Genomic DNA, 15177 nt, shown 5'->3' on the forward strand with positions numbered 1-15177 from the left:
TATCATACAGACGTGGTAACTGTAGTTATTATGTTGTATGGTCCATCCCTAGTACTTATTTATCTTATAACTGTAAGTTTGTATCTTTTGACCACCTTCCTCTAATCACACCCCCGCATGTAACCACAAATCTGATTTATTTTTCTTGAGTTTGGTGTTCATTTAAATTCCATATTTTACTAAGATCATACAGTATTTTTTGTCTGACTTATTTTACTTAGCATAATGCCTTCAAGGTCCACCCACGTTGTGGCAAATGATAGGCTTTCCTTGTTTGTTTGTTTTTTTTTAATGGCTGAATCATGTTCTATTGTATGTATGTGTATACTACAAATTCTTTATCCATTTATCCATCAATGGACATGTCAGTTGTTTCCACGTCTTGGCTATTGTAAATTACTAGGAACATGGTGGTGCAGACAGCTTTTTGAGTCAGTGTTTTCATCTCCTTTGGATATATTCTCAGAAGTGGAATTGCTGGATCATATGGTAGTTCTAGTTTTAATTTTTCGAGTAACCTCTATACTGTTTTCCATACTGCCTGTACCAATTCACAATCCCACCAACAGTACGCAAAGTTTCCCTTTTCTCTACATCCAGGCTGGCATTAGTTATCTCTTGTCTTTTTGATGATGGCCTTTCTAATAGGCATGAGGGGATACCTCATCGTTGTTTCAATCTGAATTTCCCTATAGATAAGTGATGTTGAGTATCTTTTCATGCATGCACTTGTTGGCCATACACATATCTTCTTTGGAAGAAATGTCTATTCAGGTCCATTGCCCATTTTTTAATTGTTTGTTTTTGCTATTGGGTTGTATAAGTTCATTATATATTTTGAATATTAACCCCTTATCAGATATATGGTCTGCAAATATTTTTCCCATTCCGTTGGTTCTTTTTTCATTTCGTTGATGGTTTCTTTTGCTGTATAGCTTTTTAGGTTGATGTAGTCTCACTTGTTTTTTATTTTGTAGCTTGTGCATTAGGTGTAATTCCTCTCCTTATCCTTGATAACTTCCCTTACTCTGAAGTCTTCTCTGTCTGAAATTAATATAGCTATTCCTGCTTTCTTTTGATTAGTGTTAGCATTAGTGTCTCCATTCATTTGGTTTTAATCTAATGTCTTTTTATATTTAAAGTGAGTTTCTCGTAGGCAACATATAGTTGGATCTTTGATCCAGTTTGACAAATCTCTTAATTGGTGCCTTTAGACCACTGACCTTCAAAGTTATTATTGATTTAGTTGGATTAATAGCTATCATATTTGTTACTGTTTTCTATTTGTTGTCTTTGTTCTTTGTTTATTTTTATCTTCTACTCTTTGTCTACCTTTTGTGGTTTTAACTGAGCATTTTACTTGATTCCATTTCCTTTCCTTTCTTTGCTTATCAGTTATAATTTCTTTTATTTTCTTAGTGGTTGTCCTAGAGTTTGCAATATATATTAACAACAAATCCAAGTCTACCTTCAAACAACACTATATCATTTCATGGATAGTGACACTGCCTTATAGTAACAGAATAATCCTAATTCTTCCGTCTCATCCCTTGTATTATTGCTATCATATCATTGATATGCATATATGCATGCATAACATATAGTCAAATATAGTTTCTATTATTATTTTGAACAGACTGTAATCTGTTAGCTTAATTAAGAATAAGAAAAATAAAAGCTTTAATTTTACCTTCACTTCTTCCTTTCTTTATGTAGATCCAAATTTCTGACCTACATCAGAAATGTATTTCTGATGTAGGTCAGAAATGTATTCTGACCTACATCAGAAATGTATTTCTGACCTATTTCTTTAGAGGAACTTCTTTTTAACATTTCTTGCAAAGCAGAAGTACCGGCAACAAATTCCCTCAATTTTTGTTTGTCTAAGAAAGTCTTTCTCCTTCACTTTTGAAGGATTTCACAGGATACAGAAGTCTAAGTTGATGGGTTTTTCTCTCAACACTATAAATAATTTGCTCCACTCTCTTCTTGCTTGCATGGTTTCTGAGAAGTCTAATGTAATTCTTTTTGATCCTCTACAGGTAAGGTGTTTTTTTTCCTCTGGCTTCTTTCAGGATTTTCCCTTCATTTTTGATTTTCTGTAGCTTAAAAATGATATGCCTATGGGCAGTTTGGGGGCATTTATCCTGTTTGGTGTTTTCTGAGCTTCTGGGGTCTGTGGTTTGGTGTCTGACATTAATTTGGAGAAATTCTCAGTCATTATTGTTTCAAATATTTATTCTGTTCCTTTCTTTCCTCTCTTTCTGGTTTCCCATTACACACATGTTGCAACTTTTGTAGTTGTCCCACAGTCCTTGGATATTCTGTCCTGTTTTTTCCAGCGCCTTTGTTCTCTTTGATTTTCAGTTTTGGAGGTTTCTATTGAGATAACCTCAAGCTCAGAGATTTTTTTCCTTAGCTATATTAATAAGCCCATCAAACACATTCTTCATTTCTGTACAGTGCTTGCTCTATCTCGTTTGTGTTTTTTGCCTTTTAGTATGTCTTGTAATTTTTCTTGATAGCCAGGCATGATGTACAGTGAAAAAGAACTGCTGTAAAACAAACCTTTAGTAATGCAGTGGTGAGGTGTGGCAGGAGGGGAGCGCTCTATAGTCCTAAGATTAGGTCTCAGTCTTTTAGTGACTCTGTGCCTCTGGACTGCAAATTTCACACTTCTGTCTTAGTTTTCTCCATCTTTAGGTGGGACAGGATGGCTAGAGTGGGCTGGAGTTGGCTATTTCCCTTCCGCCAGGTCAGTTAGGCTCTGGTAATATCCCAGCAGGCTAGCTTCTGGTTAACTAGTTTCCTCTGAGGGCAGACCTTGTTAAGGACAGAGTGATTTGATGTATTTAAAAAAAATTTTTTTTTCTCTCGCTTGGAAGCACCAGGGGATTTTCCTCTAATATTTACTGCAGGTATCTGGTTGAGATCCTAGAGGTAAATCTCACAAAATTTGGGACCCACTTATGACCAGGTTCCCCTGAATTTTTTCTCTTTTTTTAATGGATGTACTGAGGACTGAACCCAAGATTTTGTGCACTGAGCTATACCCTCCCAATCCCCTGGAGTTTTTAATCTTCAAAGTAATCAACTTTGATCATCCAGCAATTCGTCACTTACAGTCCTGGTGTTTATACTCTGGCATTGCTTCCCACCGGCAGTTTCCTGTTATGGGTCTCTGGTCTGGTAAATTGTTATTCTCTGTATTCTCCTGTTGGTCTCTCCAATGTTGATTGTTCAGTCTATTCAGCTTTTTACTTGTTAGGATGAAATGGTGGCTTCCAAGCTACTTACATGCTGGACCAGAAGTCTTTAAAAAAAAAAAAAAATCAAGACAAGACACTAAGATTAAAAGTTGGATTTATAGCATGGCTGTAGGTAAATAGAGTTATCACCCTTACAAAGTATTTCTAGTAAAGAAAGCTTATCCATATAAAAAAACAAAATGTCAAGAATTTAAAAAAATAAATCCCCACAGTGTTCCTCATTTAGTGTAACAGTTTCTTTAAAAAGAAGCCTTTCCTAAATTTTTCTGAATGCCATTCATGTATACTTCTATACGGGTGTGAAAGTATTTACTTTTCTCATTGCCCTATCTTAATATTTCTTTCCCTATAATGTTAAATGGACCCACTTAAAGGAAAGATAGGATTTTTACTTGAGAAGAGGAGTTTATTAAAATATTTTAATATAAATCCCATGTCACTGAAAAAACTACAAATGGGATAAATGCTTGCTAATGTTCTTTAATTTTATTGATTAAAAATCCAATCCCCCCAAATACATTATTTTACCAATATTTTTAAAGTTCAAAATCTAAATAACGTGATGCTCTTAATTAACATTATTTTATATATGTATATATGCCACACATTGAGAAAATAGTAAATGGCTTATTTTTTATTTGAAAGTGGAAACATTTGGCTTCCAGATGGCCACTCCTTGGTGACATTCAAATCATGAGCCTCGCAGTGGGCCTGGGCCTGATCACTGCATGTCTGCAGCCAGCTGTGCAATCAGGTCTTTGGCATCTTGCATGACAGAGGGTATCTCTGAGCCATTCTCAGTCACCTGGGTTCCAAACAAGAACATCTTCCTGTCATTTCCCACCTCAGATAATGCCAAAGCTTCATGAATATCTGTAATGTGATAGGCTGCTTCAAGATCCTTCACCAAGAGTGGGAAAAGAATTGAGAAAAAGTTGGTCATTTTGCAATCTTTTTGGATAAATACATTTACTACTCTCCTTCATTGCTCTCAATGATCCCACTCCCATTGTAATATGGAGGATATTGTAACCCCATTATTATGATTCTAGTGGTTGTTTGAATATAAGGATTTTCATCAGAATTATACCAGCATTTATGAGTTACCATCAAAAAAGTATTTTCTGAAATAAAGTTAAGCTGATACAATATCTTAATCAATTTCCTAAACAGAGCAGTCAAACTGCTTCTAATTTTGTTTTTCCATTTTGTCTTTATTTTCCCAAGATCATTCTCAAAAGGATCAATTACTTTTAATTTGTCTTTAACAATAGAAATTTGATTCATTAATTGGTTTGTGTCCATATTTTTTGCCAAATGTGAGTTTTCTTTTGTGACCATTATTTCCACTGAACAAAAAATTATGGATCAAATTTGGAGGGGTAGAGGAAGATGGAGACAGGATCAGGGAGGCAGTGAATTTAGAAAGTGGACTAGTGGGTGACGGAGACCAAAAGAGGAGGAACAGGTGGAGAGAACGAGGACAAGAGGGAGAAGTGGGAAAGGCTTAAAGGAGGAAAATCCACAGGGAGAGGCAGAGAGAAGAGAGATTAAAATGAGGAGAAAGGAAACGTGTGCTTATGCTGCATGCCAAGGTCAAAACCTACTTGAGGTCAAAATGCTAAGGTCAAAACATATTTCTTTGCCTCTTACACAACAAGAATTATTTATGCAAATAACCTCTGATATTCCATTTCCTAAATATACACACAGATTCAGTTATAATTTTTAAGTCTTTTGCAAAAGTTTAAGCATTTTCGCTCTTAAAATTGCATTTGTAATTGGCCTTTTGTTGTTTTATAGTGTTCTCCCTAAGTTTTAAAGGATCATTTAAAAATCTCTGGAAGTGTTCCAATATTGTGTTATTTTTTCTTGTACCACTATGAACCTATCAAATTCCATCACTTGGAGCCTGTGAGGCTTTTCCTGATGTGTTACAACTTTCTGGTCATCCTAATATATTACCTGTATGAAACCTGAATTCATTTAGTCCTAGAGCCTGCAGTGAATTTCACAACTGTGCTCATGAATCCAGTAACATGTGGACAATGTCTCAAGCCTAAAAAATTCACTGAGGGAATTCGAGAAGACAATAGGAGAGAAAGGGTGTTGGATGGGAGGAGGGGCTCTCTGTAATGATAAAAGCACATCAGGGATAAGTATCAGGTATAGCCCACCCTTACATAACTGTGCCTTAATAGAGGTCATCACTCAAAGAGTAAAGATAGTAAGATGACTTTTAAAAAATACTTATAACTTAAACCAGTGAGTCATCTAAAAGCATAGATTACTTTGGCCAAGGAGTATCAGTAAATATAGATTACCCTTAAACTAGAGTATTCAAACCTTTCATTATTAAACCCAGTAAAAGTTATAAACTTGACACTGAATGGCTCTGTTTATTTCATTTGATGAAGAGATATAAACCACAAAGGAAAGTATTGACAAATCTGATTATTAAAAATGAAAACCTATGTATAAAAATGGGAACCATAAACAAAGTACAATGATAAACCAATAGGTTGCTGGACAAGATATTTGTAATGTATGTAACTGACAAAGGATTGTTTTTCCAAAAGATATGAGACTCCCTACAGCTCAAATGAGGAAAGATAAACACCCTAATAGGAATTTGGGGAAAGATATTAAAAAAACAATTTACAGATATGGAAATTCATTTCAAAGAATAAAACTCATTTAAAACTAATAACCAGTGAACATCTCAAAAAATGTTCAAGCTCACAAATAATTAAGGAAATGCAAATTAGAATGAGGTAAAATTTTAACTCCATGAGACTGGCAAAAATGAAAAAGTTTGACAATACCAAGTATTGACGAATTGTGCCTGTACAATGCTATAGATGTTGAATGGGGGTTTTTTAAACTTTTTTTTACTGTGGTCAAATACACATAACTAAATTTGTCATATGAACCATTTTTAAGTGTACAGTTCAGTGCACAGTTAAGTACATTCACACTGTTGTACAACCATCCATTTCCAAACAACTTGTAAAACTGAAACTCTGTACGCATCAAACAATAACTCTCCATTTTCCTTTCCCCCTGCCCCTGGCAACCACAATTCTACTTTTTGTCTCTATGAATTTGACTACTCTAGGTACCTCATGAAAGTATAATCATACAGTATTTGTCCTTTTGTGACTGGCTTATTTCACTTAGCATAACGTCCACAAGGTTCATCCATGTTGTAGCATGTGTCAGAATTTCCTTCTTTTTTAAGGCTGAATAATATCCCATTGTATGTATAGACCACATTTTGTTTCTGTTCATCTGTGGATAGACACTAGGGTTGTTTCTACTTTTTGGCTACTGTGAATACTTCTGCTATGAACATGGGTATACAAATAACTGTTTGAGTGCCTACTTTGAATTCTACTGGTTATACAGCCAAAAGTGGAATTGCTGGACCATACGAAAATTTTATTTTTGATTTTTTTTAAGCAATTGCCATCCTGTTTTTCATAGTGGCTGTACCATCTGGTATTCTCACCAACACTACACAAGGGTTTCAATTTCTCCATGAATGTTTAGTAATGTTAATGCATGTGTGTGAAATAAATTTAGATCAGGCTAATTGATCTAAAACTACTTTTTTATTCATGGTAGGCATTCAAAAATTTTTTTGAAATCAGTTCAACAATCCGTAAATGTTTATTGAATTAAATTCAACACAAATTTGTTGAATTCTTATTATGCACAAGGCCATATATTAGTTATTATATGGGACACAAAGGTTACTGACAGTCTCTGTTCTCAAGGAGTTTACAGCTGTCCCTCGGTATCTGAGGGGAATTGGTTGCAAGACCCCTGAAGATACCAAAATCTGAGGATGCTCAAGTTCCTTACATAAAATGGCATAGTATTTGCATAAAACCTATGCACATCCTCCTATACAGTTAAATCCAGATTATTTATAATACATAGTACAATGTAAATGATATGTAAATAGTTGTAAATACAATATAAATGCTATATAAATATTTCCCTATGTGTGGCAAATACAAGTTTTGCTTTTTGGAACTTTCTGGAATTTTTTCCCCCTGATCCAGGTTGGTTGAATCCACAGATACGAAGGGCTGACTGTATAATCAAGCAGATCTAATTAGTATAAATTGAACTGAACAGATAGCGTATTATTGAATATTTAGCTATTAAAAGTACAGACATTTCTAATTCTTGTATTAACAATGTAACTGTTGAGTACAATTTATATTTGCACAACTTTTTTACCTGTTTGTTTGCAAACACAACCAGAGGAAGGATTGGGTTTGTTTCAATTAGTTGATGAAGGTGTTTCTTGGCTTCAGGTAGTCTGTTGTGATCTGCTGAATCCACCACAAAGATCAGCAGCAACCCCTTGGACAGGTACATTTCCCAATAGGAACGGAAAGGTTCGCTGCCGCCAACTACAAAGAACAGTAGAGAAGGAAGACATACGCAGAAATCTCAGAAGTGTCCACTGAGGGGGCAGGAAAGGCACAATTAGGTAATTTCTGAACACTGGACAGGTGTTCTGATGAAAGACCTCTGTGAGACTGTACCCAGTTCTGAGAACAACCAGAGAGATATTACTGGGGAAATGATTGGTGGGAATATTTACCCTCTATAAGTGGGTCATTCATTCTGTAGCACAAAGAATCAGCATAAAGATCTTAAATATGTACTACAGCGGATGCCTCCTGACCTGCTATACACAGCAGTACAGCCAGCAAGTTGGAGTAGGCTACTAAAGTAACTTAGAGTGGTAGGTTAAAACACGTGTTTCTCTAAAATAAGTTTTAAATGGACTGATTTAAGTTTCATTGGCTAGCCTCACTTGCATAACTTTCTTCCTTTGTCAAAATCCTAGAACTAATTTCCCCTCTTAATCTTGCACTAAGAGTTAATATGATCCAGTGGACATTCAAGAATACTTGCCTCAGGAAAAAATGCCTTTGGGATCTTTCATTCTGCTGATTCTTCCCAGAAGAAACTTTTGGGGAATGATAATAATACATACACAATGAATTCAGTTACTTTTCTCCTCGGACGGAGGTTGACAAACGATGACCCACAGTCTAAATCTGGTTCACTGCCTATTTTTTGTACAGCCCACAAAGAAAGATTTTTACACTTTTAAATGTTTGGGGGCGGGAAAAAAAGAATAATATTTCATGGCACATGAACATTATATCACATTTGGATTTCAATACAAAGGATCAGAACACAGACATGCAGTGGAGGGGGTAAGGTACAGCTCAGTGGTAGAGCGCATGCTTAGCATGCACAAGATCCTGGGTTTGATCCCCAGTACCTCCATTAAAATAAATAAATAAATCTAATTACCCACCCACCCCCACCCCAGGAAAAAATTAAAAGAAAAAAAAAGAACACAGACATGTGATTGTCCACATATGGCCTCTGGCTGCTTTCACAGTACAACAGGGCTGAGCAGCTGCACAGACACCATGTGGCCCACAAAGTCTACATTAGCTACTCTTCAGCCCTTAACAAAAAAGTTTATAGACTCTTGTTTTGGGAACTTGACAGAAACATTTTAAAAAACAGTAATATAGGGTCTTTATTTGCCTTTCCTTGTTTTCTTTGTGTAGAGCCAGGCTAGTCATTCTTTGAAGTATTTTTATTTTTTTTTAAAGAATGTTATATAATCTAAGTAATTCATATGGTTTTAATGTATGTAGTTTAAACATGAATGAACATTTAGGTTGTCCCCCATTTTTTGGCAACACCATGACATTTCACCAGCAGAGGGATTGTAATCATTTAGTTATTAACTTCTAATTTAACTGCAACATAGCCAGACAACATGGTTTGTATGATGCCTCTTCTTTGAAAAATTTATTAAGACTTGCTGAATGGCCCAGTAAGTGGTCAATTTTGGAACTGTTCTGTGAGTGTTTGAGAAAAATGTGAATTTTAAATTTTGGATGTGGCTAAAATTGTTTAATTTTATATTTGATTGTGTTCAATTTTTGTGTCTCTATAGATTTGTTTTCTCCTTGATCCTATAAACAATTGATGAAGAGATGTTGAAATCCCTCATTCCAGCTGTAGATCTGTCCATTTCTCCCTGTAATTGGATTCTTCCTTTCTTTTCTTTTTCCTTACTTCATTTTTTCATTTCCGTCCGTTCCCTTCCCTTTTCCTCCCTTCCCTTCCACTTTTTATATTTTGAGACTATTTGCTTAGCTATCTACTTTGTTAAAATTATTATTACTTCCGTAGCTTCTGGGCAAACTGACACCTGTAGTCCTAATAATACTTTTACCTTAATGATTTGCCTACAGTTTTACCATTTTCTCTGCTCACCATTTTCTCTTCACAACTGGATGAAAACAAAAATTCATATCGTTTTACTTGTGGGTGGGAGGTGGGGGTACAATAGAGGGTACAGAAAATTCCCAGTTTTCTGGCTTGAGTAACTTGCTGGGTGAGGAGTCACTTACTGACAGTGGATTACAGGGAAAGGAATAGATATGGAGATACAGTAAATATTTTGTTCTGACCATGTTAGATTTGAGAGGCCAATGAAAAACCAGGTAGAGATGTCAGGGGACATCTGGATATGTTTGGGCTAGACAGATAAATCGGGGAGTTATTAGCATATAGATAGTATTTAATGTCAAGAGGATGGATGAAATCATCCTAGGAGAGAGTGTAAACAGAAGACAAGAGGATCTGATGCGACTTCGGGGAACAGCAATATTTTGAGAGATGGTGACTCCAGAATTACTATAGACTAGGGGCTTCTGAGTTGCCACCTGGTTACAAGAGGTTGGGGGCTTGTCTATATTTGCACTGGCAGAGAAGGAAGCACACTGTATTTAGATTGCATGTTTATCTGACGAAGTAAGGGAGGAGAGAGGCTGTTATAAGAGGGGGTGCCAAAGCCTTCCTCTCAACTCCCCTTTATCCCCACCACTGCAAAAAGGGGAAAATAAAAAGAGCAGAAAGTGATTTCCGCCCCCACTGCACCCTAGCATTAAACTACACAAGCATTCTAGAAGTCTAGGAAAATCTGACCCAGTGCTTCTTTTCACAAGAACCCAATGTTGATAACATTACATCTGGCTTAAGTTGTAACAGTAATGTGGCTACAAGCTGTAGGCTATTCCCAGAACCACTGAGAAAGAGGGCTTACTCTCCAGGAACTCCATTTGGCTGTCTTCAGTACTGATGCACACAGCATTGAAACCTTGGGTGGGTGCCATGCTGTGCTGGACTCTGTTTAAAGCTAGAGAGTGGAGAACACTGGTTTTTCCTGCTCCATCCAGGCCCAACACTAGGATCTGCTTATTTTTCTCCTGCAAAACAAAAAATAAGTCAATAAAGCTATGCCATCATATAAATAAATAAAGCTAGGGCCTTGTTTTCCTGGCTCCTGGTAATGTTCTTGCCAATAATATTTCGGAATTGTAAAACAGAGCAAAACTTCACAAAAAATTTAATAGGTCTAGAACAAACTGTCCCAGTCAGTTTGTATTGTACAATCAGCCACTGGTTATGTGATATTAATCACACATCCCTTCTTCATCTCCCAAATTCTAGTCAATCTATCAAATAAATACTTAATATCGATCTATATCTATCTATCTATCTATCTATCTATCTATCTATCTATCTATCTATCTATCTGATCACTTATGGGAGATGCCATATTTTCAGGGCTAATTTTCAGACTTCTGTTTACTTCCTGAGCTCACTGGAGATTGCACCAGAATTCAATTTATTGTTTGGGGTCTTGTATTGATGATCCATGTATTGATTCTGCCATTTAGTTTGTAAGCATCTAAGGTCTCATATTCTCAATCTGTCTTGTCTTCCCAATTGGATCACTAGATTAAAAGCACTCAGGGCAAGGTTCCCCTTTTATATATTTTAAGTATAAATATCATAATTGAATGAAAAGGCCAAGATTATAGGTAATCAAACCAGCTCTAATCATAAATGAGTATTTTTAAATCTGATGCTAAAACCTGATGAAATAGATGTAAACTTTAGGAAGAAGCATTCCACCAACATACAAGCCTTAGAAATGTTTATGACAAGTGGCTGAGGGGCAAGAAGGGCAAGCTGGGATGGAGGCAGAAATAGAAAATTTAGAATACTCAGCAAGGTGGCTTTAAGGGTACAAATTTTAATGTAAAGAGTAATAAATGAGCAACAATCCAGCCAGACTGCTCACAGGAATTCAACCCTATTTCCCAAACAGCCTACTGAAAGGGTTTCTCATGCACAAAAAACACTAGTAAATGTCTTCAATGGCACTGTTTAAAAATAATAATCTTATACATCTCTGCTTGAACATTAAACGCTGACATAGACTTAGATTGGATTTCTGGTAAAAAAAGTGATCCTAAACAGCGTTAGAATGTCTATCCCACCTCCCATCTCTTTTTTTCCCCCCTCCTAGTAAGATCTACATGCAAATGAGATGTTTTAAGGCTGGTCTAATAGAGACTTGTGTACAGAGCATGATTTACAAACCCTGTCTAGTGAATAACAGAAATTTTAAAAGTACATTTTTGTTTTGGGAATGAATTCTTGATGGCTCTTATAGGAATTGGTATTTCCATCGATGTTCCCTATCTCCATCTCCATTTACTCCCCATTCCCTCCCATCTGCATCTAAATATCAGAGTGTCATTCTGAGACTGTGATGGTAAAGAAGAGGAACTTGACGCACAGAGAAGACTTCACTGGATGGTTTTAAGTGGCATGCTTTAAAGCAATGGTGGCACCAAGAAATGGCTATAAGATGTGGATTCTGTCCACAATTAACACCACTAATAGCCCCATACAGGCTACCCCAACATATTTCATCAATTCCAAGATTTTTTTTTTCTCATTTAACATTTCTGAAATGAGGACTTTACAATCTATGGTATATCATATTTTGATTGGCAGCATTTTTTTCTTTCTTTTTGGTACCTAAAATAATGGCATTTTAGAGCCTAAGAACCATTGTGAATAAAAACAGTTCCTTATTTCCTTTCCAGCCACATCGCTACCTCTAAGCACATCTTATCTAGAAATTCTGTAGTCACTGCTGCCTTACAGTTTTCTTCTTTTTTAGTCTAAAACACAAGCTTCCTTATGTTTATAATCTCTCAAGAAAAGCTGGGATTACTGTAAACCAAGAGTTCTGACACAAAATGTGATTCTGAACACAACTGTTCCTTGTAAAAAGTTATTCCTTTAACTATATATGAATCTATTTGTCTGTTTTACCAGAGATCAAATCCTTGTTAATAATTCACATTGTTTAGAACCAGAAAGCAGCTCTGAGCCCAGGAACTCCAGAAGCACCGAGATCACTAAGCTAATCCAAATAATGTCTGTTTTTTCTTTTTTTCTCCCTCAATTTTTAAACTGTGGTAAAATACATAAAATTTACCATCTTTACCATTTTCAAACATACAGTTCAGTGATATTAAATACATTCATAATGTGCAACCATCACCACCATCCATCTTCATAATATAACCCTTTTCATCTTGTGAAACTGAAACTGTACTCATTAAACACTAACTCCCCACTGTCCTTTCCCCCAAGCCTTGGCAACCACCATTCCATTCTCTGACTCTGTGATTTTGACTATTCTGTGTACATTATATACGTGGAATCATACGGATTTGTCTTTTTGTGACTACAATGCCTGGTTTCTGAGGCTTCTCAAACCTCTATGACGGCCCCCTTTGGGCGCTGGTGGTCTGCAAAGAATGGAAGCAGTAACCACAGCGCCCACAGAAAAGACCCAGACAGTCCCCAAACACATCCTGCACACATTCAGGTACCCTGCACCCTCCCACAAAGAACCCATTAAACAGAAAAGGCCGGGACAGAGATCCTGCGGGCGGCGAGTGTTTGGAGCTGAGTTCAGTGTTGTGGGCGGTCAGGGAGCTAGGGTTGAGCGCTGGACAGAGATGGGGCTGGAAAAAGAGTGTTCCCCGCGCCCCCGTGAAGACCAGCTAAGACCTCTTCTTCAACACTAGACATGACGAGGGCTGGACGCGGGGACGGGGTTAGGGGTGAAGCCGGGCAGGAGGCCGCGGGAAAGGGACTAGCGACGGGTCGTTAGAAGACTGGAGCCCCTTCCACCCGCAGATAAAAAGCCCGCGGACGAGACCAGATTCCCTCCGGCGCGGGCCGGGGCCTCGCACGTAACAGAGCCGGCGCTCCGCCCTGAACGCCGGACAATGGCCTCGGGTGAGGGTCCGAGGCGCCGGTCTCTTACCGGCGGCTCCAGGGGGGGCTTTGTCAATGTGCTGTCGTTGTCCTTCTCTTTCTCTTCTTTTTCCTTAAACTGTTCCTTCTCTTTGTCCGTCTCTTGCTCTTTCCTGTTTTCCTCCTCTTTACTCTTAGTTTTCTCCTCCTTCCCCTTTTCTTTTTCCTTAATTTTCTCCTTCTCCACTTCCTTCTTTTTATCTTTCTCCTCCTTTCCTTTTCCCCGAGTTTTCTCTTTCTCCGGCCCCTTTCCCTTCTCTCTCTTCACTTTCCACCTCTCCATCCCCACAGCCCCGGCCTCCTTCCCTGCTCCTCCTGCGCGCCCGCACGCTGGAGCCGCGGTGCGGGGTCTCAGCAGGCGTGGCCCCCGCGGGGAGCGCACGGCGGAGACGTAGGTCCCTGCGCCGTACGCCGCCTCCGAGGTCACGGCGGACGCCGCCGCCGGTTCCCGGGTTGCCGCCAGGCATCTGACGCTCGCCCGCGGGGCACTGCGCGCAGCAGATTTGCCGAAGCCGGCGGGGCGGGGGAGCTAGAGGAGGGGTCGAGTCTAGCCAAGGGGATTCGGGAGGCCCGGGCTCGGGAGTTGGGAAAGACCTGAGGGGCAGGAAGAGTGTCCTTGGGGGGTGGGCAGGGGATGGCGGTGCGCACCGTGGCGAGATTCCTTCGGGCTGGGAAGGGTGTCTCAGAAAGGCCTTCAACGCTCGCCCAGATCTCAGCGCCTCACCTCTCCCGCCTCATCCCGGAGCCCGCCCGGCGGACGGGTCTCCGACTCGGAGAATGCTCGAGACGCCGGGGTCCTGAGGGTCTCCAGAGGATTCCCCGCCTTCCCCTAGCTAGTAATCACAAGCCTGGAGAGTGAAGTTGGGTATCTCCTCGCCCTCCGTCCTGTGTAAGTCTACCAGCACCGTCTAGACTCTATCCAGGATGTTGAATAAAAACAACAGAGGTACCTGAACGGTTCACTTATTTAAAATTTGTTATATTTCTCTTAATAAAAAATTCTCTGGAGATACTCTGCCAGGATCACAGCTACTGGCAATAACGGGTGTTAAAACAACAAAACAAAATCGTCTAGTCGCCCCCACAATGATCTAACATGTAGCATATAACGTTGCTTAAACTGGTTGAGAAGTATGTGGATGGTTCTTTTATTTTATTAAATTGGATTTAGTGTATTTCATCGTGTAACAAAATTATCTTAATGCAAAAAACTGACCTTCCTTCATCAGATCTACATTTCAAATAGGTTTATAAGGAACAATGAATGAATGGCAGGTTCCAGGAAGGCCTGAGTTATGCAACAGTTTTTAAGTAGTTTTTAATGTTAGCTGTTTCCAAGTAGTCTTGAAAATATTGTTTAATGACTTAAAACATGTTTTCTCCTCAACTTGTTTATATACAGATTTCAACATGATGAATTTTCAGTGAAGTTGAAACTAGGTTTCAAGGTTCTCTCAATCCCATTAGTTTTGTTTTCTGGTTTTGCTGGGAAGGGCAGGGGACAATTTTTGATAACTCAGTTTAAAAAGTTCTTAGATATACTACTAACAGGAAGTCCTCCATAAAATGCTAACACCCAAAACACTTTAATCCATACTCACTGCTAGATTATTTTATTTTAAAATGTGCCACAGTGAATGGATGTATCTATATTGGTTTT

At 38.3% G+C, this 15177-nt stretch overlaps 1 protein-coding gene across 2 annotated transcripts; it reads right to left on the reverse strand.

The window, feature by feature from the left end:
* Window positions 1–1809: 1809 nt before the first annotated feature.
* ARL9 (ADP ribosylation factor like GTPase 9) lies at window positions 1810–13918 on the reverse strand. Of its 2 annotated transcripts, none has more exons than XM_064486416.1 (4): window positions 13528–13912; window positions 10432–10594; window positions 7521–7696; window positions 1810–3313 (listed from the first exon to the last, which is right to left on the reverse strand). In XM_064486416.1, the coding sequence occupies exons 1-4, from the start codon at window positions 13798–13800 to the stop codon at window positions 3290–3292; spliced, it is 636 nt and encodes a 211-aa protein (XP_064342486.1). In that variant the 5' UTR covers window positions 13801–13912; the 3' UTR covers window positions 1810–3289. The 2 variants fall into 2 exon arrangements, with proteins under 2 accessions (XP_064342486.1, XP_064342485.1); XM_064486415.1 differs by lacking the exon at window positions 1810–3313 and adding an exon at window positions 3784–4170 and having other exon boundaries at window positions 13528–13918.
* Between the last annotated feature and the right edge of the window lie 1259 nt (window positions 13919–15177).

This window comes from Camelus dromedarius, chromosome 1 (assembly GCF_036321535.1).
Source record: "Camelus dromedarius isolate mCamDro1 chromosome 1, mCamDro1.pat, whole genome shotgun sequence".
In the NCBI taxonomy this organism is placed as follows: domain Eukaryota; kingdom Metazoa; phylum Chordata; class Mammalia; order Artiodactyla; family Camelidae; genus Camelus; species Camelus dromedarius.

Coding starts and splice junctions, on each gene's coding strand:
- ARL9 (XM_064486415.1), bottom strand. CDS start 13,800: ATGGAGAGGTGGAAAGTGAAGAGAGAGAAGGGAAAGGGGCCGGAGAAA. Junction 10,595..13,527: donor AGCCCCCCCTGGAGCCGCCG/GTAAGAGACCGG, acceptor TTTGTTTTGCAG/GAGAAAAATAAGCAGATCCT. Junction 7,697..10,431: donor CCAAATGGAGTTCCTGGAGA/GTAAGCCCTCTT, acceptor TGTTCTTTGTAG/TTGGCGGCAGCGAACCTTTC.